General features: G+C 46.4%; 1 protein-coding gene across 33 annotated transcripts in view; it reads left to right on the forward strand.

Annotated features, from left to right (window-relative positions):
• MAP2 (microtubule associated protein 2) overlaps window positions 1-24,082 on the forward strand; it is a 112,207-nt gene that overhangs the window by 41,548 nt on the left and 46,577 nt on the right. For all 33 annotated transcript variants that reach the window (XM_052676159.1, XM_052676158.1, XM_052676152.1 and 30 more), the window contains one exon: window positions 8,767-9,052. In XM_052676159.1, coding sequence (XP_052532119.1) covers window positions 8,791-9,052 — 262 coding nt within the window. In that variant the 5' untranslated portion in view covers window positions 8,767-8,790. The remainder of the gene's footprint in view (window positions 1-8,766; window positions 9,053-24,082) is intronic.

Genomic DNA, 24,082 nt, shown 5'->3' on the forward strand with positions numbered 1-24,082 from the left:
GCTGGATGTTTTGATTGGAGATGGCAAATTCTGGCTCCCCTCCTTCCCCCTGGCTGTCTCTTTATATTAAAATAATACACATTCAGCCCCATGGCTTTGTTTTTTCCAGACTTGTTCCTCAGTTACTAAATTTGTTCATCAGTCACATCTTATCATTCTTGACACACGTTTTCTTCATCCTGCACAACTTTCTTGTCCTTCCCTACTCCTGGCCCTGGGCTTGCTCCTTTGCCTCCCACAGAACTCATTCTTTCCTCCTCTTATCCCAGGAGAGCACCTCTGACTTCTCACATCTACGTCAGCCCATTGGCGCAGGGTGGGAAGATACTGGGAGGCAGCAGAACAAGGTTAAAGCCAACCTGTAGCAAGAATCAAGCGATTGCATGCACCCATGGGAACTGGGGGAGGAAAACGAGCCTCTGAAATAGGACTTGCTGTCACAGCAAAGGCCTACAGTTAAGATTTCAGAAAGCCTTAATGGCTCAGTGAGTTGATTCCTCTTTACGCATTAATACTTTAGAACTTCCCACCCTCTTTCCCCCCTATCTCCCCCCCAAAAAAAGGAACTCAAAATTAAAGAAATCTTTGTAGCTAAAATACAAGCGAGGCATATAAACTTCTGTTTCTGCTTGAATGCATATCCCAAGGTCTTAACTGAAGTCCTTCCAATGGGAAAAATACCTCTGAACGCAAGGGCTGCAAACTCAGCTTCTGTGCTTCCAAGTTCCTTCCTACTTGTGTTCTCTCTGCCCTCCATCCCCTGTGCCTGAGCAGAGCGGGGAGTGACTGCTTCATTTCTTTTGTAGGCTGTAGGGTTGGTTGAGTTACAGTTTGGCAGGGAAAAGCTATCACATGGTAACACTGTATCCCAAATATTGTGATTTCACCCTCCAGAGTCTTTTAAGAGCACAAAAGATCTCTGGGTATTCTCATCTCCAGGTAGTGAGAGAGTATTTTATTTGCCTGGGTATGCAGTCATGGTCATACGAGTGGGTGGCTGCATGTGGGTGGACAGCATGTTTTTAAGTCATGAGAGTGTATTTAAGTTAAAAGAAGTGTTCTGTTTATAATATGATTATTAGAAAATAGTTTGAAGAGATGAAATAATCCTACCACTTTGGTGGGACCGGGGTTTTGCAGCACAGCAGTTGCTGCTCAGGCATTCTGCAGGAAGGAAGATTCTAGCACTAGCTGCCACATGCCGAGTTTGCTGTAAATAACCTTCCCCTCCATCAGTTTCACAAGCCTTTATCTCCTCCTTTTTGCTTATTTATCTACTGTTAGTGGTTTTGTGCTGCAGGTGAAGGCATTGGCTTCTGTAATGGCTTCCTGGGCCCCTGTCTGTAAGGTTTTCTAACCACGAAACTGAGAATGAAAGATGCTTAAGGGAATCTGGGTGGAGGGGACTCAGAACAAGCTTTCTGCTGTCCTCTGCTCTTTTTCAGCATGAACAATCAGTGTCTCTGCTAGACAGTAAGATGTTCCCGCTTCCCCTGCGTGCTTGGCACGATTGCCTGGTTTGTCTGAGCATTGTGAGCCAAAGCTCCCTCAGCAATAACCTGCTGCCCCTGATCTGGGGAGAAAACCTTCTTGACGTGATCAGGGGTTGCTCAAACCGTCCTTCCCTTTTACCACTTACATACTTCGTTTGCATGTCGGAGTCCAGCTTGTTCGGTTGGGGATTGCTGACAGCATGCCTTTATCTCAGCACGTGAAAGGACAGATAAGCTGGGATGGTGGCCGAATTGGGCAGTCCTCCCATGGAGGTGATGCAGTGCCCCTTGCTTGTGGCTGCGTGGCCCTGGAGGCTGTGCCAAAGCTGTGCTGCTGAATATCGCTCGTGGGCTGCTTCTGCTGCGTATGTTTTCAGGAAAGAGCCTGCCTAAAATTGTCTCGAGCCTCCTGCTTACCATTTCTAGCAGCTGACGTGACAGTGCTCCCAAAGATAGCATCCGGGTATTTTCAGAGATTGTGCTGTAGCAGGGGTGGAATTAGTTTTGGAAGTTAGGTAAGACCTCTGAAAAATCAAAAACGCAAACACGTTTGTAGAGGCAGCATTTTTTTTTCTAATTAAAAGCTCACAGAGTAGAGTTGAGATTGCATGAAAACCTGTCACATTTAATGAAGTCATAGTGAAAGAACGAAGGGATGTGAGAGTAATTGATGTACGTGGAGAAGGAAGAGCCCCACCAGTGCAGGTAAGGAGCTTGTTCTGGGTGGGTGAGATTGCTGCTCTGTGAGTTTCTGTTCAGAGTTAGCAGTGTGGCACCTCCCTGCTGAACGGACTGGTTCTCATCACAGATTGCAGACCTGTCCTGAACGGAGACTGTGTGAGTCACATATGAGCATCATTAATTACATTCTTCACTGCCTAATTTGAGCTGTCATCCATCAGTGAGCCTCTCGAGAGAAGAGATGCAACATCACTTGGATTCATCTTAGCAAGGTCAGTGCAGGGAAGAGAGAAATCTTGCAAAATGTCACTCTAGCCTTTTTGTGGGCTGCCTTTCCTGGCACCTCATCCACATCTAAGTATGGTAGTGTGAGCTCAGAGCAAGGGAAGCATGCAGCTGTTAGCCTGTTTAGCAGCCATAGCAAGTCCATGGCTGGTTGGCACTACCGAGGGTCAGAAGACAGTGAACTTTAAAATCATCTCCTTAAGCTACTGATTTCAGCTGGCCTTCCAGCTTTTGGAAACTTGTGGTATGTATGGCGAACCTTCTATAAATGCTTCAATAGCGAAAGGCTATGAAGATACAAATATAGACTTAAATTGTTGAGCAAGTGTTTGTTTCACTAACTCTTCTTAAAAACTGCAGCGTTGTGCACAATTTAAAATCCAGAGTGACTTGTACTCCTTGGTGTTGGCACCTCTACCAACTGCTCGTGGCTCCTTAGTGCTTTTGCTGTCCTTCGCGTGGAGCGGATTTCTTGGCAGTAACTTTTTGCCTTGTTTCTTGCTGCAGATATCACTTATAGTTGTCATGGTGCTGTTGTTATGGTTACATCTCCTTTACCAGCTGAAGTGCCTCTCCTCTCTCCTGCAGGAAGCAATTATGACTGGTGGTAGATGTTTGTATGTAAGTGTATTTGATGAATGGTAAATTGTGAAAAAATACAGCGTTGTGGATGGAAACTGTTGGAAAGAGGTGGTGTTGGAACAGGAAGGAGTGGGCAGGGATTCACAGAGCTTTTTAACTAGGGCTGAGCCCTACGGTGGATGATGTTTTTGAAGGCAAAAGCTGCTGGTAATGTTTCATAATTGTGAGAGGCGCCTGGTTTCAGGTTTCTGACGCCTAGTGAGTTTGTGCAGCCCCTAGGATTGGGTGTGAGGCCATGTGCATAGTGCTGTGGAGGGCAGCACCCCATGGCTAGCTGGCATGGCAGCTCTGCTTTTCTATAGCTTGGGAGTATTGGTACCTTCCCCAGCAAGGAAGGGCTGTGTCCAGCAGGAGCAGCAGCTGAAAGTTTCCTCTTCATCCATTTAGCTGTTCCCACTCTGCAGCAGGATGGGCCCAATTGCTGCCAAAAGAAACGCAGGTCAGGCTGTGCTGTGCTGCAGAGAGGAGACAGAGCATCCTGTTCAGGGCTGTCTAGCTCACCGGCCAAAATCCTTTTCTTGAAATTTCTTCCTGCTCCATTCATTCCCAGAGCTATAAAAAAAAAATACAAGGCAGGATGAAGCTGTCATGGTTGCATTAGCAGGTGTTCCTCCAGTCTTAGAGACATTTTTATTGCTTAGGAGCTCAGCTTTATGCTTCTGTTGTGTTTTGTCTCACCAAAGCTGCTGCTGTATTTCAGCCATCTTGCACCTTGCATGGGTATACAGGATTTATTGCTGGGTGTGGAGCAAGGGGCTTAGTCAGGAAATCGTGTTTCTTCATGTGAATTTGTTCCTGTTCTCCATGCCCTCTGACAGACACTCAGCCTGCAGCCCATTATGCATTGGTTACCTCGCTCTGCTGGTGGCTATTGAGCCACGAGCTGTGGTTCTGCCAGAGCTCATCTGGCTGCGAAATCATCACAGCAGTGTCAGAGATCTTATATACACCCAGAAGCTCCTGCCTTTCTAAAGCCACGTCCATAGTTTCTGATAATCTAACAGGGCTTATTGTTGACTTGGATGGTGCTTGCAATATTTATGAATCCATTTATCACTGTTGTCAGCATCATCAGCTTATCTTTCAATTTTAATGGTAGGCTTTGGTGTGTTTGTTCCTTGGCATCATCAAAGCTAAAGCCGTGAAATGGGAATGAAGGAACTCTTAAGTGTGGTTTCTACATTATGAAATCAGTTGCAGATCGGTTTCTAGATTTCAGGGAACTTCTCAAGTGAGGAAACGTGTCAGAAGTGATTTCTCCCACCTTGTCGGTCGGTCCCCGTATCCCCAGGGAGCACACGGGCAAGGAGGAGCATGGCAGCAGCTCTCTGGCTCCCTGCTCACTCTCTGCAGTGCTGGTGGAGGTCTGCTCGGCTGCTCTGGAGACTGGAGCATCCCTCATTTCAGTGCTGGCAAGGATGTGGTTTGCAGTACATTTTCCTGCCCTTTCTGCAGGGAGCTGCCTTTGTTCTGCCTGTGATCCAGGCACCATCCTTTATTTCTCAACAGTTTTGTAACTCAAGATATGAGAAGAAGAATGATTGAAAGGATTTTCTACAAAAAATACGTGGCTATTGACTATTGGTTTGCTGCACAGGAATGGAAGAGCCTTCAAAACCCGAATGCTAATACAAGTGTGCATAGGTGAATGCTGCTTGCATTTTTGACAGACATGAGGTGGTATTTAAGAGGATTGTCTTGCTCTTGTCTAGAAAGAGGGGTCTAGCTGCAATCTAATAACTCGGGCAGCGGACAAGGAAGGAGTAAATTGTATTTGTTACAAATTACCGGAGAAGCCTATTTGTCCTTTATTAAGCTTCAGAGGCAGAGCGACTCCAATTGAGGGAAACGTATAATTCTACCTGTTAATATGTTCTGTTACCAGAATTATGGTATTGAGCCTTTAAGATCATCTGTGACTTCTATTAATCTCCTGGCAGCTTGCAGAGCATGAGCAAGCACTGTAGGTGTGAGGACCAACGCACAGGATATGTTTGCTGTCTGCCCTCTGATCTGTGTGAGGCACACGGCTCACGTCTGAATGGAATTCAGTTGAGAAAGAATACATGCTAAGTGAAATGCAAGGGTGACATTTGGGGACAGATCTCTTTGTGTGTTTGTGGCATCCAAAATCAGTCCCCTTATTTTCTAATTATCTGGAGATGCCACTTAGAACTGTAGCCCCAGCCGTGTTTGTGACCTACATGCGAAAGCCAAGGCTGAGTTTTTGGGGTGGCAGGAGGTTGCTGCCATTTGCCCACCTTCTGGCTCTTGTTCTTACTGTTGCCTCCTGATATTCAACTGCTTTCCTCCCCTTCTCCAGGCAGAGCTGTGAGTGAGGTGTGTTCCCTTGGGACGTTTTCATCCATGCTGCCTGGTACTTGGTACTCAGATGCACTAACCAAATTGGCCTGCTGGCACATGGATCTGAATTAAAGGTTTTCTCTGTTAAGGTATCTACCAGTATGAGCTAGATTACATCCCCCAGGAGAGCAAGGACTTTGCAAAATCCTTCAGTATTGGCCTAATTCTGTTCTCTTAAAAAGTGAAATTCATAGCAAATTCATCCGCTGACATGCCAAGGCAATATTAGTGTAATGCTAAGATGATTCCACAAGATGAACTCATATGTAGGACAGCCAGCATGGCAGGATGTCTACATCAGCATTATCTGGAGCTTTGTGCATCTTGCTCTCAGAGCGAGTTTCCGTGGGTGGTTTGTTGCCCGTTGAGTTCAAAGCGGTTGGGCTGCGTTCAGCCCAGCCAACGCAGCAGGAGCCTCTGTCACATAGAGGGGCGTTTGGGTTAAGAAATACATGTCTGCAAAAAGAGGAGGTAACTGCAAAGTTGAACTGCGGATTCACCATGAGATTTGTCCCTCTGTCTTAATTCCAAGCTGTTTAAGCTTTTTCTTTCTCACTACAGCTCCCAGATGTCTGAAAAGGAAGAGGGAATTAGTTTTTACAGCCGTTTCTACTACAAGCTATTAGCTTAGAAGGCAGGATGTCCAGTTCAGATCCACAAGGCTAGCCCCAGCGCACCGTGTGACTTACAAGGATGTGAATGGAAGGGCTGTGGAGTGTCTCGTCACTGCAGCTGCTGGCAGCTGTGGTGGAGCACAGGCACTCCAGCCGGCCCTCCTGTGGCCTGCGATCTCCAGGTTGTTTTAACTGAGGCGATGTGACGTTCTGAGAGGGCTGCCTGTTCCTTCATTCCTCATGTTTTTTGAAAACCTTTATTGCAGCTGATGCAAAAAGAAAGAAAATCATAGTGGAAAGGGGAAATATGCTTCCCTAAGTACCGTGTTTCCCTACATTGCTCAAGCTATTCCAGATTTCTTCTCTTTATATACGTAACGCTTCTTAAATACTGCCATAATATTTGTCCATTCTTGCTGTTTCTCTGCCAATTTTTAAATTGCCTGATTAATTGAAGCCCATGGTATGCTAATTAAATGACAGAAAAACAGCTAACCTGGTGGTAAGAGGCACACCTGTGTGTGCTGTCTGTGAACCTGAGCTGTATGGCAGATGCTCACTGCTGAGCACAAAGATGCATTGTGTGACTCACTTGCACTGTTTCTACTACCATTATAAACTCTGAGGGCACTTGATGAATAACAGGGAGTCAAGAATGAATTCATCCATGTTTCACTCTGTAACCATCTATTATAAATACTGAGCCAAATTCTGCCTCCAGATACACAGCTCTCATTGAAGCCTGCCCACTGTATTTATTTTTAAAGATAAAAGCACTTCTGTTAGTTTCACAAAGGACTTCTGTGACACGGTCCATTGTAAAGATGTGAATATCCTTCCTCAAGAGCTCGCAGTGGGGCAGGGAGCGTCTGCCTGGAACAGGGCACTTGAGAGATAACAGCCTTTGAGCTGTGATGGTGGGATAACAACCATTGCCTCCATCCAAATGAGTTTCAGGAGCACGTTTCGCCATGCTCACGCCTTACTCCCTAAGGAGGCAGCGGGTTTCTCTCATGTAACCCTGGGCTGAGCTGCAAAATGCACTGCACTGGTGAAGGGAAAGCTGAGCTGGGTTTAGGTTGATTGGTTGGTTTGTTTTCTGAGCTTCTTCGAAGGATGAAGATGGAAGTCTTGCCTTGTATTCCCAGAATAGGCTTTGTTCAGCCCTCGGAGCATGTTAATGGTGGCTAGCAGGGGCACATCTCAGGGTCACCAAGCTCTGTGTCGCTGCTCAGCCCACTGTTTTTGTTGCAGCTCGAAGGAACATTGGGCTGGAATTTTTACCTGCTCCTGCAGTCTCTGTGCAGTCAGTTATCCCCGGGGGAATGGTGCTGGTGGGGGTAGGAACAGGGCTGCACTTACCAGAACAGCAGGGCCCCTCCTTTTTGGGGTGGAATTATTGTTTGTGTCACATATTTATTGTGAATGAAATCTCATATTCATGATTCACCATGACTTTTTAATTTAAAGCAACTCTGAAAGCCATTGTATCTGATCAGAAGGGGGTTGAGTTATCAATTGTGAATAATTGTCAGTCAAGCAATGATAGTCTTTCATTGTGTTTAGATGCTTTCTGCAAACTGACCTGGCTCCTTGGATACTGTTGTTCCTTTGTGATAAGTTTCTTGATTCAGTGCCCTCGGAACATATGCACTGTGCAGTTCTTCTCTAGACTGCTCAGCCTTTTGTGACACATGGCTGCTTGACTGCATTCAGCTGATTGCTTTTAGATGCTTTTTTTCTTCCAGGAAGAAAGAACTGCAAGGCCTGCTGGATTTCGCTTCGATGTTGCTTAGGTCAAGCCTTTCTTTCCCTAGATTCACCTTATTATCAAAACACAGATTACTGTATGCTGCCTTCCTAGGCTACCTACTGGGCTGTTTTTCCACGAGGCACAGCCCGAGCCTGGGGCTCATACAGTGGCTTCTTTTTCTGGCATGGGCTAATTAACAGGAGTGGAGTACATGTGTAGTAGCAAATAATGGTTAGTTTTGTTTATGTATAAATACTGATAGTCATTGGAGAATGCAAATGACTCTATGGGAAACAAATGTCTCCCACACACTATTTTGGACAAAAAGGGAATGAGTGTGATTGCTCACCCGGCTGCATGCAAGAGGGATGCACACAGGTTCAGGCAGTTGGTGAAGCCAGTGCATGTTCTCAAGTGTTGTCTCTGTCACAGCTCACAGCAGGCCGCACGTACCATAGAGGAGGAATCCTGTGGCTGAAGAGCTCCCTGCTCTGCAAAAGCCAAGTTCACAACTGCAACAAAAATGTTAACAGTGGCTTCACATCTTTAAACTGTTATTGCATTCCCCCTGTCACCCAGGAAGATGTCATTGAGTTCTGATGGCAATTCACATCTCATTAATTGGGTCAACATTTCACTGTATTTAACGAGTTAAAATCAGATTAACAGAAGAGCAACCTGTGCTAATAATTGCAAGGCACTTGGGAGCCAGAGTGGATTTGACCCATAACTTCGATCGCTCGTGGTTCCTTTTGGTTTCCAAGCAAGTTCACTCACAGCTGGGCCAGGCAAGAGGACACTTGTTCATTTAAGCCGTCTCTCCTTTGCAGGACGCCAGTTTCTGGTACCAACCCTGAGCTGTGCCTGGTGGCTGACTGTTGTCCGGGCATAGTCGTCCACTCGGCTCTGATCTCTCCTGCTAATGTCGTTACAGGACAAGTGGTGAAGGAGAGTAGAAATGGCAGAGGATAGGAAAGATGAAGCCAAGGCACCGCACTGGACTTCGGGTCAGCTAACAGAGGCTGCTTCGCACCCACACTCACCTGAAATTAAGGAACAGAGCAGCGCGGGTGCCGGACTGGTCAGAAGTGCCAATGGGTTTCCCTACCAAGAGGGCGAGGAGCCTGGGCTGGGCAGCCGGGAGCAGCCGGGGACGTATGCTCGCAGCAAAGAGAATGGAATCAATGGAGAGCTGTCGGCAGGGGACAGAGAGACAGCAGGTAACGTGCCGCGGTGCTCTGCAGCTGAGCCAGGGCTTTGCTGCCTGTGGGAGGACATCTGCTGGGGATGGGCTAGGGCAGAGAAGATGCTCGGGCCTGGCGGCAGGAAACCGCTCAGCTGTTGTGCATTGATACAGCTTGTTCTCGTGTGTGCATGCACAAAGGATGGTCTCTGCTGTTACTGCTCACAAGTAATAACACCTTCTGTATGTCCACCAGCTATGTGCAGAATAACGCACCGCTCAGCCTGGCCATAAATACTGCAATTCAGAGTCAGCATTTACTGGCCTTTCCCTAGGCAGGTTTCGCAGGATGCCCGCTGGAGTTTTGTCTATTTGTAAACTGTGTTAGGGCTTTAGCATTCCGCTTGTTATGGGGAGCTGGGGGGAGGAAGCGTGAGTGTGTAAAAATGAAATATGCAAAGCAAGTTTCCTGCTTTAGAAATAAACGCTAATTCACTCTGTGCAGATTTCCCTCCTTAAAGCCCAGTTGTGCAGTGCAAGGGGAATGTCTCTTGTACCGGCAGTAGTGCCCTCGGCGCATCCATCCATGCATGCTAAAGAGATCTCTCTAGCAATGTTTGTTGGCTGTTGTCAGCACTTTGAGATACTATCCGTAATTTCTCAGCAGCAGGAGAATCTTAAGGCTCTCAGACCCTAAAGTCATTTCATAAGCAATTCTAGTGGAAATGAATATGTGCTAAAAGAAAACAGGTTTGGATTTTAAGAGTCTCTTCTTGTGTATAGCTGAAATGAGAAAGCCAGCGATAAAAGAAATCCCATGTAAGCATTCAGGTGAACAGGTTATTGGTAACTGTTTGCAATGATGATAACAAGATCTCTTTCCTTCATTTTAACCTAACTTTGAACTGTTCTTAGCCAGCAAATATGCAGGAGCAGTCATACAGGACTTGAGAGGTAAGATGTGCAGTTGTTACAGATGGGCTTGAGCTGTGGGAAGATGTGAAAGCGATTTTTCACAGAACGTTCTGCAGGCACACCCATACATATGGAGAAGTACTGATTACAGAAGGAAGGGGATTGGCCTTTTCTTTATAAAAGAAGAAGTACTCTTCTCAGGTGCTCTTAAGCTGAGGCAACGTGTGGGGGACCTGATTGTTTAATTGAGGAATTAGGAGCTAATGAGCGAGAGGAAACAGGGATCCAGTGCTGCCCATCACTGGATGTTGTTGTAGTGTGTTTTTACTTTGCTTTCTGAGGTGAAGGATGAAACAGCAAAACAGACCAGAATGAGGCAGCAGGACTGGAGAAACGCACTTGCCAAGAGAGCAAGGCTGCTGTCTTGGTGCAAAGTCTTCTTTGATCACCACTTTGTGGCCTCATTTCCTCCTCCCCTGCTTTTTCTCACTATCTGCTTAGATTGCAAGATCTCTGGTGTGGGGACTTACTGTCAATCCATACAGTTACTGCTAAGGAGTTTTATTATAGCTTACTTCATGGCATCTTTATCCTTGAACACCAAAAAAGTCCCTAAAACTGCTTGCATTCACGCATGAATTTCTGGTTCTCTGGAAATTCATGTCCTTGAGCTCTGACTTAGAGGACTGTCAGTGCAACATAAAACACACTAGGATACAGAAGATATATATTTTTTAATCATTTCACTCTTTTTAAAGGCCAGACCTGTCAGCAGTTCAGGGCAGTGGCAGAAACAGAAAGGGTCATGTGTTCCCAAAGCCACATTGGTATTTGCAAGTGGGATATACAGCATCACAAAGCAAGTTTGATTCAGAATTTGATCTTGAATCAGGATTGCTGTTTGCCACCAACCTCGGCCATCTTTGCAGTGTTGGCTTATAAACTGTTACTGCTGTGGGGTACTGTCAGATAGGGTGTTTAAATGTCACTGTGATACACATAATTACCAGTTATGCAAATCATGTAATCACTTGTAGTAGCTTGCTGACTCCAAACAGATGAGGAGAAAATGCACAGGAAGCCAAGGTCGACTGAGATAATTAAGCTGAACTGTGGGTTTGTGTGGATTTACAGGAGTTTTATTTTCTCTGATGTAAATCCAGAACCATAACCTAGGCTTCTGTGGCATCTCAGCCTTTGTGTCTGAGTCCATAAATCTCCTCCAGCAGCAACAGCAAGCTCATTGGAAGTGGAATACAGGTATAAGCAGGGCATTTCCCTGCTGATCAGAGTCTGGCTGTGTTTTGAGGCATTTCAGCTGAGGAAGCTCCCCTGCTCTAAGTGGCCCACCAGCAAGAATTCTTCCATGAAATGGGCAGTGCCTCACTGCCCTGGGGGCATTGCAGAGCACCATAGTGGCCATTTGCAGGGTTTGTGCTGTACAGTCTGTGGTAAGGGGAGGGTTAGAGTTAGTCACAAGGGCACAGGCACCTTTGCTAATGCTGATGTGGTGCTGAGTGGTGGTAGTGGCAGAGGAGATTACAGTTCTTGCTAAAATGCACTCGATCCATCACTGCAAGTGACGTTTTTAGGTTGGCACAGTTAAAATTTACCTTCCTATTTGTGTGTAGCTTCTCTTGGCATCTGTCTAGGAGTTACTGAATCTGACCTCAATTTTGGAATCCTCTGAATTTAGCTGCTGCTCTGCCTTTGATCGATCTGGCTCTGTATCTCGCTGGTAATGGTTGCATTATGAAGGCACATCAATGCCCTCCTTTCAGACACCCAATGGGAGCAGGGACTGTGCCCTGTGTGTGGGCAGGGTGGCCTCGGGGCCTGGGCTGGCACCCTCTGAAGTTGGAGGCTAATATATGTGAGAGAAGAGGCCCAGTTTATTGGTGTAATGCATAGGGAAGCAGTTATGGGTGTGACATAAAGAGGAGTGGTAAAGCAGCTATTCGTTTTTATTGTGCGTATGTGTGTGTGTGTGTGTATATATATGTTTTCATACTGAGGTTGTCCTGGCCACCCAGCTCTACCAACCACAAGACCCACGCTGCTCCTAAGGAGCTCCTGAAGACACCTTGCCTTTGGGCAGCATGCAGCTCCCCGCTTAGTTTTAATGTGCTCTCCCTGATCCCTCCATGTTCATACTCACCTCCCATACACATCTGCAGTGAGCATTTTGGAAGTCTTAATGGTGGGGGATGAGAGCTGTAGCTCTCGTCAAGCCAAACATTTTCATGTCACGTGAGATACGTACTGCAAACGAGGCACTGATAGCGTAATCTTCTGGAGCTCACTGTGATAGGGAAAGCTTTGGATTGGGCCGTGGTAGATCACAGGATGTGTTTGACCTGTAACAAAAAATGAGTGTGGCAGCCTTTTCTTTGCTTGCTGAAAAGTCCTGGTCAGCCAATCGGAAGGAAGCAGTGAGGAGCAGTAGATGCACTTCACCAGTGTTTGGGAACTAGCAATTCAAAGCTGTCCATCATATTTGACTTGCAAGGAGCATCAAGCTGCAAAGGTTTGTTTTTCTACACTTAAAATGCATTTCTTGTTCTTCTCATTAGTGAAATGACTAATCTGTCAAATTTATATGATTAGGGGCTGTATTGTGAAGCATCTTCTACAGTGTATCTTTAAGTACAGTGACTCAGCTTTCTGCATTATACATCAAATGCAGGCTTAGTATTGGAGGGGGTTTGGATTACCCACACAGCTATCTGATTTTTTTCTTTGGACAGATTAAAGGAAAGCATTCCTATTATCAGAGCATCAGGACAGTGGCTCTGTCCTCATGTCAGTCATATATTAAGGACAGTAACACGTCCTGCCAGAGTAACAGAGCCCTTCATGTGTCAGCAGAGTACCCAGACTGTGTGGGATGCAAAAGGACTGCTGGGGAGCTGTAGCAGGCTTCATGACACAGCACAGAGAACCAGGCTGAGTGCTCACACATTGTTTTTCAGAGCTCTTGTGTCATTGGAATGGTGGATGTGGTGGAGGCCGGGCCAGATAAATGAGAGGCTGGAGGCTGGGGAGAGCAAGAGGTTGGTGTGTGTTTGTAAGTGAAACAGGAAGAGAAGAGAGCCCTAGGCTCTCTAGGGAGCAGACTTTGTGTGGTGAGAGTGAGAACAGATGTGAGCAGAGCTGGTGAGATGTAAGGTGTGTGAGAGTGTGGCAGGGACAGGAGGTGGCAGGGAGAGAAGGAAGAGTTGAAGACAAGGACAATGGAAAGTGCTTCAATTTTATCAGTTATCCTGAGCCAGCACATCCTTTGTGTAACAGCAGATATTGCCCCAGAGAAGAGGAGGTTCAGACAACATGCAATGGCACAGTCCATACAGAACAACCAAGAGGAGGAGCAGGAAGGGGTAATTGATGTTCCAGCCCTTGGTGTAGTTTATCTAAGTTCAGCCATTTGTTTTAGGCTTTGTTGAGCAGACTAAATGAGCATCTGCAACAAATCTGTTCCTGTGACCAACTGCTCCTTAAGTAAGTATATTTAAATAAGCTGCAGAGAATGTCAGCCTGAAAAACTGCCCTGCCGTAGTCAGTGAACAGATGAGCAGAGATGCTAAATTCCCTGTTAGGTTGGCTGTGCAAAAGAGTCATGGTGAAGGTCAGGATTATGCATGTTTCAGCTGCCTGCAGTGCAGCAGAGAAACAGTCTGTATGCTACCATCTTCCATAGCCTCCATCGGTCCTCACAACTGCTGCACTGTCAGGAAGTCCCTGTGACACGTACTGCTGCTGGCTCAGGGCACTGAGCCCACCAGAGCTGGGTGCAAGATTGCAGCACGGTGGGTGAAGGCAGCAAGCACAACAGCCTCTCTGTGTAACTGTGCCATGCGATTCACTGCTTTGCTTTGTGATGTGTTCATTTTTTTTTATTTTTATTTTTTGTTATTTCATCTTCTTTTCCTTTGTTTTCCCTTTCTAAGATACAAGCTGTAATACTCAAACGACACTGCCACTGCCAGTAAACATATAAACAGACCTTTGTACGGAGGCCTTTTAGTCTTTCTTCCCAACAACACTGCTTTGACAGAGTTCTTTTTGTTCGCCCTTTGGCACTGGCTGTCCTGCTGCTGCCCAAGTCCTTCAGGAGACCCCAAGAGCCCCCGACCTCCGGGTCCCAAAAGCTGCCTCCCAGCCTCTCTGTCAGATGTTTTCAGCAACAAGCACATCTTGAGCAACACAAACAGAATGCATAGCAGGATGCAAAATCAGAGATGTTGATGGTTGAATGCAAGTACCGTGCTTGTCGCATTTCAGTTGTTTGTTTGTTGTTGGTTTTTTTGCAAAGCTTGAAGAATGGCTGCCATGGGAAAGAAGCTGTTAATTAGGTATTTTGATCTCACATCCTTTGCCCAGGAAATGTGACAGTAATTACTGTGCACCATCACCTTTATCTGTTGAGAGACAGGAAAACATAGCTGGCTTCTGAAACTTTTTTCCTGCATGTTAGGAGTGACACAAGTGTCATTTTCTGGGGCACGTTATTGGAATATTTCAGGCATTCATGCTATGTTGCTGAAGAGAACACAGGCAGAGGCAGCAGAGGCTCTTTGTGACACTCTTAAAAGATGTTATTTTTACCATTCTCTGTTAAGCTTGCTGTGGAGATTCTCCTCATATGTTCGTTTTCTCTGCAGAGAACCAGGATTGAGGCCAGAGGAACTCTGTCTTTCCAATGCATGCCCCAGCTTCTCCCTGACTGTGGATATTCAGTAGCTACTGCAGAGATGCTCGCTGTTGTCTCTGAAGGCTCTTCTGTGCCTTTGCACTGCTGCTCACTAACTCCACTAGGGCACCTCATTTTCTCCAGCTGTAACCTCTCTGAGGGGATGGCTCTGCTCTTCTGCCTCCACTTGGGACTTCAGAGATCGGTTGGGCATTGACTGAAGTGCAGTGGTTGCAATAGAGGGGCTGGTCCCAGCTGTGGGCAGTGACTCCCAGGGAAGCTCAGCCTCCAGTCTCCTGCATTCCCAAAGCTCCTCTGAAAATGTCAGCCTCTGGTTCAGGTTTATGTGTGAAAGCTGTTTAAACCAGATACAGAAACACCATTAAGTCAGCTGCTGCATCTGTGCCACATCAGAGTCAAATCTAGCTAAGAGGAGGCATCAACCAGCTATGTCCTTTGTTCTCCCTGTTGTTTCTGACGCACTTTGGTGTTTTCTAGTTAGACCATGAGCATCCTAAGAGGGAACCGCATGAGCAACTGTGCTTCCTTCAGCAGTGGGAGCCAAACGTCAGTGCTGGGGTTGGCTTGGCAACCAGTGCTTGCGATCAGTAGCAGCCTTTGAGAGGTACAGGGCGCATCACGGCCATGCAGTGGAGCGGCAGCTGAAATGACATTGTTCCAGCTGCACTGCTCGGGCTGTGTTTCACTAGTGCTGCTCCTGAAGGTGCCTTTTAAAACAGTTGCAGGCACGCTTCAGGGGCTGCATTGCCAGGATAACTGCGGATGGTTGAAGGTCCCATCAGGATACGCTTCTTGGGAGAAAAGGTGCCAAAGGAGGTTGGTGGCAGGGCCAGGGTGGGTGATGCTACCTTGTGCAGTGCTGAGGCCATGACCTCTGGAGTCAGCCCAGCTCTGTCCTGCTTGGGCAGGTAGGGCTTGGTAGTTCTTCTCTAAGTCTAAAGAGAAGCCGTGAGGGTGTCTGTTACCACAGTGGAAGCTTGGGGTACCTGCAGGAGCACCGAGTGGCATTTGGCTGTGGGCAGTCTTTGTGACCGCAGCTGGATGATGGTATCGCTGCAGGCTGTGGCAACACATGATTTTCCTTTCCAAATTTGCTCTGAGAGCAGGACAGTTGGAAGGAACGCTCATTAACAAACAAGTAAGCCTTGTTCTGGAGAGACACGGCCCCTCTTGTTTCAGGCAGAGCTGAAGTGCCAACTTCCTCTCTTGCAAAGGAAGCAGCGGTTCTCAGGCAGCAGTTGGTGGGTGGACACTGTTGCCTTATTTTGAGCCCCTCACTCTGCGCAGGCGATTGTCAGCCTGCAGGGTCTTGCACACGATGCACAGGAGCTAAGGTCGTTATTCCTCTCACACACATGCTTTACTATTCCCTTCCTCCCACTTTTTCTGTGGCTCAGTGCCTTGCCTGGCCTGACTCACCACAGCCCCAGTGGCCGGTCATCCCTCCTTGCCCCTACGGGCAGCAGTGGCCCAGCCTTGGCAGAGGGGAGGCAGGTATCAACACATCATTTACAGAAGTATGAGGTATGCAAAGTCTGCTGCCACTACTGCAGGAGTGCCAGGTCTTGCTGGCTCCTTTTTTCTGCGTTGCCATGCCAACTGGTCCCTGTGCTGAGTGAGATCTCTCTTTAAGCTCCGCTGAGAGAAAGCCTGTAGCCTGGGAGCTTAGTTAGCATTCAGGAGTGCACAGCCTCTCTGTAAAGGTTCTGAGCCACAGCCAGACTGTCTGACAAAGGAAATGAGCATTTTTCTTTCTTGTTTTCTCTTTTCTTCCAGTATTTGCTTCTCAAGGTTAAGGGATATGAGTAGATGGGGAGAGAGTCTGTGAGCACCATGCAGTGGGGTCTCACTGAGGCACAACTTCCATGGAAATGGAAAGAAAATACTACTTCAGGGTGTATTTGTGGTGCAAGATGTATCCATGTAAGAATCATGTATATATATGTGCGCAAATGTCTTGGTTCAGTTAACCCAGATTTTAATACCCTGTATAAAAATGGGATGGCAAAGGCAATCTGGGCTTCAGTTCAAGCATGGAGTTGAAATGAAAGATTAGAAGGAAGCTGGGGATAAAAACCCCATCTTTGTCTTCCCTGCTGATTTAAGCTGTGAGGTGAAAATACAGAGCAAGTCATCTCTTCTCATGCAACATGCACACCGCAGGTTAGGACAGCAGAACCAGCAGTTTGTGCTAGTGCTTTAGCTTGGGTTGTTCCTGTTATGCACAGTTGCTGCTGCTCACATTAAATCATAAAGATGATTAATACAGGTTTGCTTGCCTTTGCCAACTGAAAGGATGGAAATCAGGCTAATGAGGCTAGCTTTAGATGGTAAGTGAGCACCAATAATCCATCGCCTGTCCGCCCCAGCTGTGAAAAGGTTGGTCTGGAAATTCAAAACAAGATTCCAAGTGAGTGGGCTGTGGACTGGTTCTGACTCTGTCACTTGTTCCTTGGGTGATACTGAGCAAAACACTGACATTTTCCTGGGCTATTTTGCAGACTGACTGCAGAGCAGAACCAGTGGTGCCTGGAAAGCTCATTTTGAGGTTATGGTTTGGAAATACAGTCTTGTTCTGGCAGTTTTGTTGTTATTGAGACATTGCTTATGGCATGCAAAAGTGCAGGAAATTCAAGGCACCCCAACCGTATAGACAAGATCGTGGGCCCTTCTGTGCATGGAAAATACTTGAACTTGAATTGCATTCAGTATATGGAAAATAACTATGGTATATCATCATCTCCAAGGCAGGAAAATCTGCTAACTGCTTTCCAGCAAGTCGTTTTCACTCAGGAAAGATCAAATAGTTCACAGAAATCAAATTCACTTAGAGACAACATACGCTTTGGGGAGATGAAAATAAACCCCAGATATCTCACTTTTTTTGTCTGTATTTCTTTCCTTGAGAACAACTTACAGCAGCACACAGCCCATTTGGCACAGCTCCCAGCAACCTGTGCAGCCTGCAGCAGTTACTTCTTTGCAGCCTCCTTCCATGCCACTGTGCAGCTGGCAGGTTAGAGGCATAGCACAGAGGTGCAGAAGTACTGGTGCTGTATGGGTGCCGCAGTCCTGACTTAGCAGAGCTGCTTTCCTCTCTGTTTTCGAGAGTAGGGAGCAACTTCAGCTGGGGCTGTTGTCTTTCACCCCAAATCAAGGGTTTCTGCCAAATCCAGGGCAGTGCAATTTGTGCAGTTTGTTGGTGAGCTGTGAAGGCAGCTGATCCTTTGCTGCTTTCTCTTCCTTTTGCTGCCAGGCTTTCTGTTTCAGAATAAATATATAGTCCTTCCAAACAACTGCTCTTCGAGCTCTTTCTTTTTCTCACTCACCCTCTTTTCTCACTAACATTGCCTCTGGCATTTTATTCCCCCATTCTCTCTTTGTATTCCCGGTTTTATCCCAACCACCCCATGCTGCCCCTCTCTGGCCTGGAATTTCCACAGCCATCACTCCTTTTCTGTGCACTTGGGCTCTTTCTCTGCACACAGACATCTCCAGTGGCTGCAGTGACCTGGAGCCTGCTCTCAGCTGTCCCCACAGCACCACAGCCAGGGATGTGCACGTTCTGGGCACCCAAAGACAGAAAAAGTAGAAGTTAGTTCAGAAGGTGCACTGAATGCGTGCGTTCCTGTGTATCTGTGCACCTCCTGTGTGTATCTGTGCTCCTCCTGTGTGTATCTGTGCTCCTCCTGTGTGTATCTGTGCTCCTCCTGTGTGTATCTGTGCACCTCCTGTGTGTAGGAGTAGGTGCACGTTTCTCTTTCCTCATCCCTTTGTGTAGTGATTGGTGCGTAGCTTCCAAGGGTGCGCAGGCAGAGGACAGGAGAAGATGTGAGTGGTGATGGGTTGGAGATGCCTGCTTGGAGGAAGCATTGCACACATTCACCTGTGAGCACACAAGCATGTGAGCATGGCAGGGCTGGCTGGTTACCAGGAGGTGACCAGCAGCATGAACCCTAGGGTGAAAAGGGCACCATGTCGCTGTGTTCTGTGTGTTATCAGTTCCCCTAATGGCATGAATCAGAACTGTTGCATTGACAGAGTGGTCTTCAGTCACAATAGACCAGGCAAAATTGGAAATTCTACTCAGCTCGTGCAGGACTTGTTATTTTAATCTTCAGCAGTGCTCATACTTTGTTGGTGTTTGTTTGCTCTTCTATTTTAAAGATTGCAGAAAACATTGTAAAAGCAATGTTTTAATTAATTAAAAAATTAAAATTAATTAAAAATTTAATTAATGTTTTAATACTTTAAAAAGAAGCTAAAAACGAACTATAGGAGACATGACCTCCTGCTCTAAGTAGCTGTGCACTGACTTCTGTGAGTTGTTCTCCCATTTATGTTAAAAGCAAATCAGCTCTTAAAAGTGTGCTGATTTAAAACGTCAGCATGTACTGAAGTCCAAAACAAACATTGATTTAAAAACTATTTACCTTTATGTGTATTTACTCACACTCAAAGGATTATAAGTATCTGGTTCTTTGTTTTGAACCTGCAGTGGTTTCTTCCTGCACGAGTTCTAAAGGGTTCATTTTTAGTGAAAAATAAATATAGCTGGTATTTATGTCCAGTGCTGCTTTTTGGGTGATGCCAAGTCCTGGGAAAAGCGATGAGGCCTCACTGCAATGCCCTGGCTGAGGGTCTTGCATTGGCTGCTTTGGTATTGCACGTCAGCTGTAATTGCATAGCTGATGTGTCAGAACAGAAGCCATTCACTTTTCCCACCTTTGGCTTGGCTGGGAAGTGCTGATGGCAGTAAATGTTTTCTTCGTGACAGTAAACCGAAGGAGATACTGCTCAGGGAATGCACGGGGAACAAGTATTTGTAGTAACCTGGGCTTGTTTTTAAAGCATTGCTTTATTGAACTGCCATTTGTGTGACTCCTCTTTAAACACCTTCCATATTTAAGGGGTTTGTCTGTGCAGGAAGGGATCCCTTGGTGCTTTTTTACAGCGCTCAGACAGCATGACATGGTGAAAGGGCTCTGCCTGATGTGCGTGTGGTTGGAGCTGGAGGACCACTTAGTGCAGCTTTCAGGGTTATCCTGACTCATGGCACAAATTTGCCATTTGCGTGCCTTAGAGATGTGGATTATGTTCAACTCTAGCTGAAAAGATGGCCAGGAAGACACAGCCAGGGCAGCAGAGAGGTGATGTACCCAGCCAAGCTCCTCTCCTGTGCCACCTCTTTTCACCTGGTCTCTGTGGTGCACCTTTCTCCAAAGGCAGTCTGAGCATCCGTACCTTTGTGGTTCAGTGTGTTGTACCACTAAAGGTTTCTCTTTCCATGACACACGTGCCTCTCCTGACCCGTTCAACTGGCTGGCTGGTGAGTTCTGCTGACTAAATTCATCTGTCTCATCCTCATTGATGCTACAGCGGCTTACAGTCAATGAGTTTATTGGGGAAGCGATGCTTGTCAGTTGTGTTGTGGTTTCGTTTAATTTAAAAGCTGATGGTCCCATTATTTCCCTTCATGCCTCCTGCCAATTACTGTTGATTTTGCCAACATCCAGATCAAGGACCTACTTACAGCAAAATATTTGCACTCACTGAAGTCGTTTGACAGCAAATATTTGAATTTTGCAAAGCTGTGTTACTGCTTTTTTTCCATTATTTGTGCTTTATATGACTTATTCATACTGTTTTGATTGCTGCTGCGTGTTTCTCTTTTAATCCGAGCACAGAAGGCAGGATTTAGAGTTGTTATTAATCCCCATGATGAAGCCCAAGGTGTGCCTTCCTTTTTCCATCAGAAGCATCAGCAGGTGCTGCCCTGCTTCTGTTGCCCTGCTTCATCAGTCCCAGCTGCTTCTGGGGCTGCTGAGTGGGAGGTCGGGGCCCTCCCTGGAGCTGCTGTTGAATGCCTCTCAGCAAATCCAATAGCTATTTTGTTTATAGTCCAGCTGCACTCAGAATTGCAGTACCTGAGAGAGGAGGGTGAGAAATCCATTGGTGCTGCCTGCTTTTCAAATGGTCAAAGATAGCAAAGGGCTACTTTGTGTCTTCCCTTTCTGCAGAAATATGTTTGGGCTGCTTTGCCTTGCACAGCAGCACAGGTTCCTCCTTGCTTTTGTTGTTGACTGGATTTGCTGTGCCAACAATTAGTGCTGGTTACCTTGGAAACTGCTCTGCACCCTGCTGAGGATTCTGACAGGCACATTTTGACTGAAATTGCTTTGTTTTCCCAATTCTGCAAGCATACATGCAGCTAATCCTTTTGCTGTGCCCTGCCTGTGTTCCATTCCTAAAATGTAGCAAAATTAATGAAATGTATTATTTTATCCTTTCCATCTGTTTGCATCTTTCTTTATCCCTGTTTTAGCCTCAGTTCTCTATGAGCATTAATTACCTTTTGCTTTGAACAAGCTCGCTGTTAATTTTCACGATGGGGTCTGTGGGGTAACGTTGTGAATGCGTGTGCAGTTTTGACACAATTTTCAGTCTCTTCTTCTCTGTCTCTCCTTCCTGTCATCCCTTTCCTTTGCTTTTCTCCTGGAGCATTTGTTGTGCTGCCTGGTTCCAGCATGTTAAACTTTGTTTATGCCCTAAACAACCTTTGCTTTGCAGAGACCAGATGGCTTCCTCCATGGCTATGACAAACTCTGCTGCCCCTGTAGTGGTGTAAGATAAAGCTGCTGCTCAAAAGAGCAAGCAGTGGTGCTGCTCTTAACTGGGAAGGTGGAATTGTGGCAATATCAGGGCACCCACCTGCAGAGCAGGAAGATGCTAAAACCAGTCCTCAGATTGCACGGGGGAATGAGGGAGGTGGAGAGAAGGTCCTGCTGGGTGGGAGCTGTCGGAGGCAGCTATCGCTGCAGTGTCACATAGGCTGTCATGTTCACAGCACACTCATTTCCTCAACAGATTGTGCCCAAGGTTATGGTAGGTTGGGAGAAGAGAAAGTGGCCAAGGCTGAAGGAGAACAGTTACAAAGGGCACGAAGGGAACAGACACACCACGCATTGCTGCGGAGATCTGTCACAGATCTAATTTCAGCTCTTGCCATTACAGCTCTCAGATGTTTCTAACAGTTTTCCAGAAACGTTTGGTGAAAGCTCAGGCATTTTTAAAAGACTTCTGTGACCATCTGTACATCTGTTGCTGGGGCTGGTTAAAAAACTTAATGGGCTGGAAAGGCTTCCTGGGAAATGAAAATGATGTAGGAAATGGATTCAGGTGGCAGTGGAGGCATCTGCAATCCATTGACAGCTGCAGCAGTATCGATAAGAAATGAAGGAGGGCTTTGAAATGACATCTTGGCCTTCCACAAGCTCTGATCCCAGATCTTTGGCTCTGCTGGAGCCATCCTCTGGTCCCTAACCGTGCTTTTACAGACCCTGTGTCTCTGAGTTGTTTGTGGGGAAAGGAAGCTCCAGATGTCCCGCTTTGGTGCGCTAGGGGCTGGGCTTTGTCACACCTAGGGGAATAATTGTGCTTGTTTCTAAGGCCAGGAGCAGAAGGTGCTCTCTGGCTTGAGTTTTAGTTTTGGCTTAAGTTAACACAGCAGACAAGATCGATGTACGCTCTCTCAGCATAGCATGATCCTCTCATCCCTGCCAGAGAATGGCCACAGCACGGGTAGTTGCCAGACAAACACGAGCATGGGCTGAAGTGACAGCTCGTAGGAGAGCGGTACAAGTGCCACCCCTGTGCCTTTTAGCTCCTGGTCTCTCAGCTCGGCCTGCCCTGCTTGAAGAGCTCATGCTGAGCACGGTTTGCGACGTCTCTTCTCACAATGGAAATCATATCTGAGGGCCACCTGGACTTTTGGTACCATGCTCCCTGCAGCCAGACTGTGTCCCATAAGCAGCTGGCCTTTTGGTAAAAAGAATCAGCCCCACTTTTGGCCTTCTGTTGTGCTGGAGTTTTATGTGAAGCCAAGGTCTGTGTTGCCTTTAAGAAATATGCATTTGTTGTTGTCATTTGTTAGTGCTGTTCTTGAAGGGACAAAGTAGGGGCAAGGGGTGTCTACCTGGCTAAAGAGAGAGAAAATAAAGCATTACAATGAAAGCTCTCTGCAAAGCTTTTAAGCTGTGAAGAATTTGCCTGGCATCCAGGCTGGCTAACTCTCCTTTTTTTTGTTCTTTATCATTAGGCTTCCTTGAACTTTAACTGAACCATAAGGAAACTATGAAGAGTCTCAATAGCTGCCCTGTGAGGATTTGACTTACCCATTGGATCTGCTATTTATAGTGTCCATTAGTACAAAAATGTCTGTCCTTTTGCAGCAGTCATGTATAGCAAAAACACTGCTGTTCTGGTGAACTGCCTGTGCCTCCTGTGTCACCCAAAATATCCATCAACAGAGTGCTCAAAGTGAGCCTTTCTTGATTTTAAAATAGAAAAAAAGGATAACAACCCTGAGGACATTTTTATTTATGTATTTTCATAGTCTGAAATTACCATTTTTCAGGAGGCACCGTTTTACCTCCAGCTGCATCTCCCTGTTCAGCATAATGTGTGTCCCAGGCAAATTAAATCAGGAAGAGAGCTGAGGGGGCAGAAGCTGTCTTTACAGCCTTGGAGAGCCCATCTGCACCCCAGAATCAGGCTGTGTGTAAACAAGTATAAACTTGTAACAAACAAAATCATTTGTTGTATAGATTTGTCCTACCTTGCTGGGAAGAAGCTTGTGGTAGTTTGGGTGGCAGAGACTAAGTGGGTTTCCTCTGGATATACTCCAAGCTACTCAATATGGTAAAAGTTTCAATATTCTGTTTCTGAAAAATTAATTGAAGCCTTTTCTTGTAATTTTCTTGTGCAAATAAGCTTAAAAATTGATTTTCTGAAGTCTTCCCAATTGTATCAGTGCAGACTTGATGGTGTTACTTCTGTTGGTGTCATGGTTTATAGGTTGGTGTGGAAGTTTGGACAGAAGGGTCACATTGCATGAGTGCGGTGTCATCAGCACGGGGTCTTCCAGAGCCACAGTGTTCCCTGCAAAGCTCTGTGTCCTTCTCCATGCTTATCAGAGCTGTCAGGGCAGTGTTCCTCCATATTCTCAAATGAACAGAATCTGAGCACGAAAACGCTGCGTGTTGAAGGTTGCTTTTTGCAAGAAAGACTGACTTCCTACCTGCATTCCTTGTCCTGCCATGCAAGGTGCTGCAGCTCGGGCTGTGAGGTGCAGTGTGGAACCTCTCTCCACGTGTCTCTGGAGAGAGGGAATGCCAGTCTGGAGAATTCATCTTCCTACTTGTTTCCTGTACTGTTGTGCAGCCTGTGTGTGCCTCACAGCACAGGGAATTGTCAGGACCTGTAAGGATTTCCAGGCACTGTTTGTGTCCAGTCCACTGCTGCACACCATGTAACCATCTGGGAGGGTTTGTGAAGCATCATCTCTTCCCTGTTCCTCACTGTGGGGTACAGAGGAACACATCCAGCATCCAGCAAGCGTGGAAGTGGGAAAAACTCCAAAATGAGATACAGGAGCCTAAA

Source organism: Tympanuchus pallidicinctus, unplaced genomic scaffold (genome assembly GCF_026119805.1).
Source record: "Tympanuchus pallidicinctus isolate F22 unplaced genomic scaffold, pur_lepc_1.0 scaffold15, whole genome shotgun sequence".
NCBI lineage: Eukaryota > Metazoa > Chordata > Aves > Galliformes > Phasianidae > Tympanuchus > Tympanuchus pallidicinctus.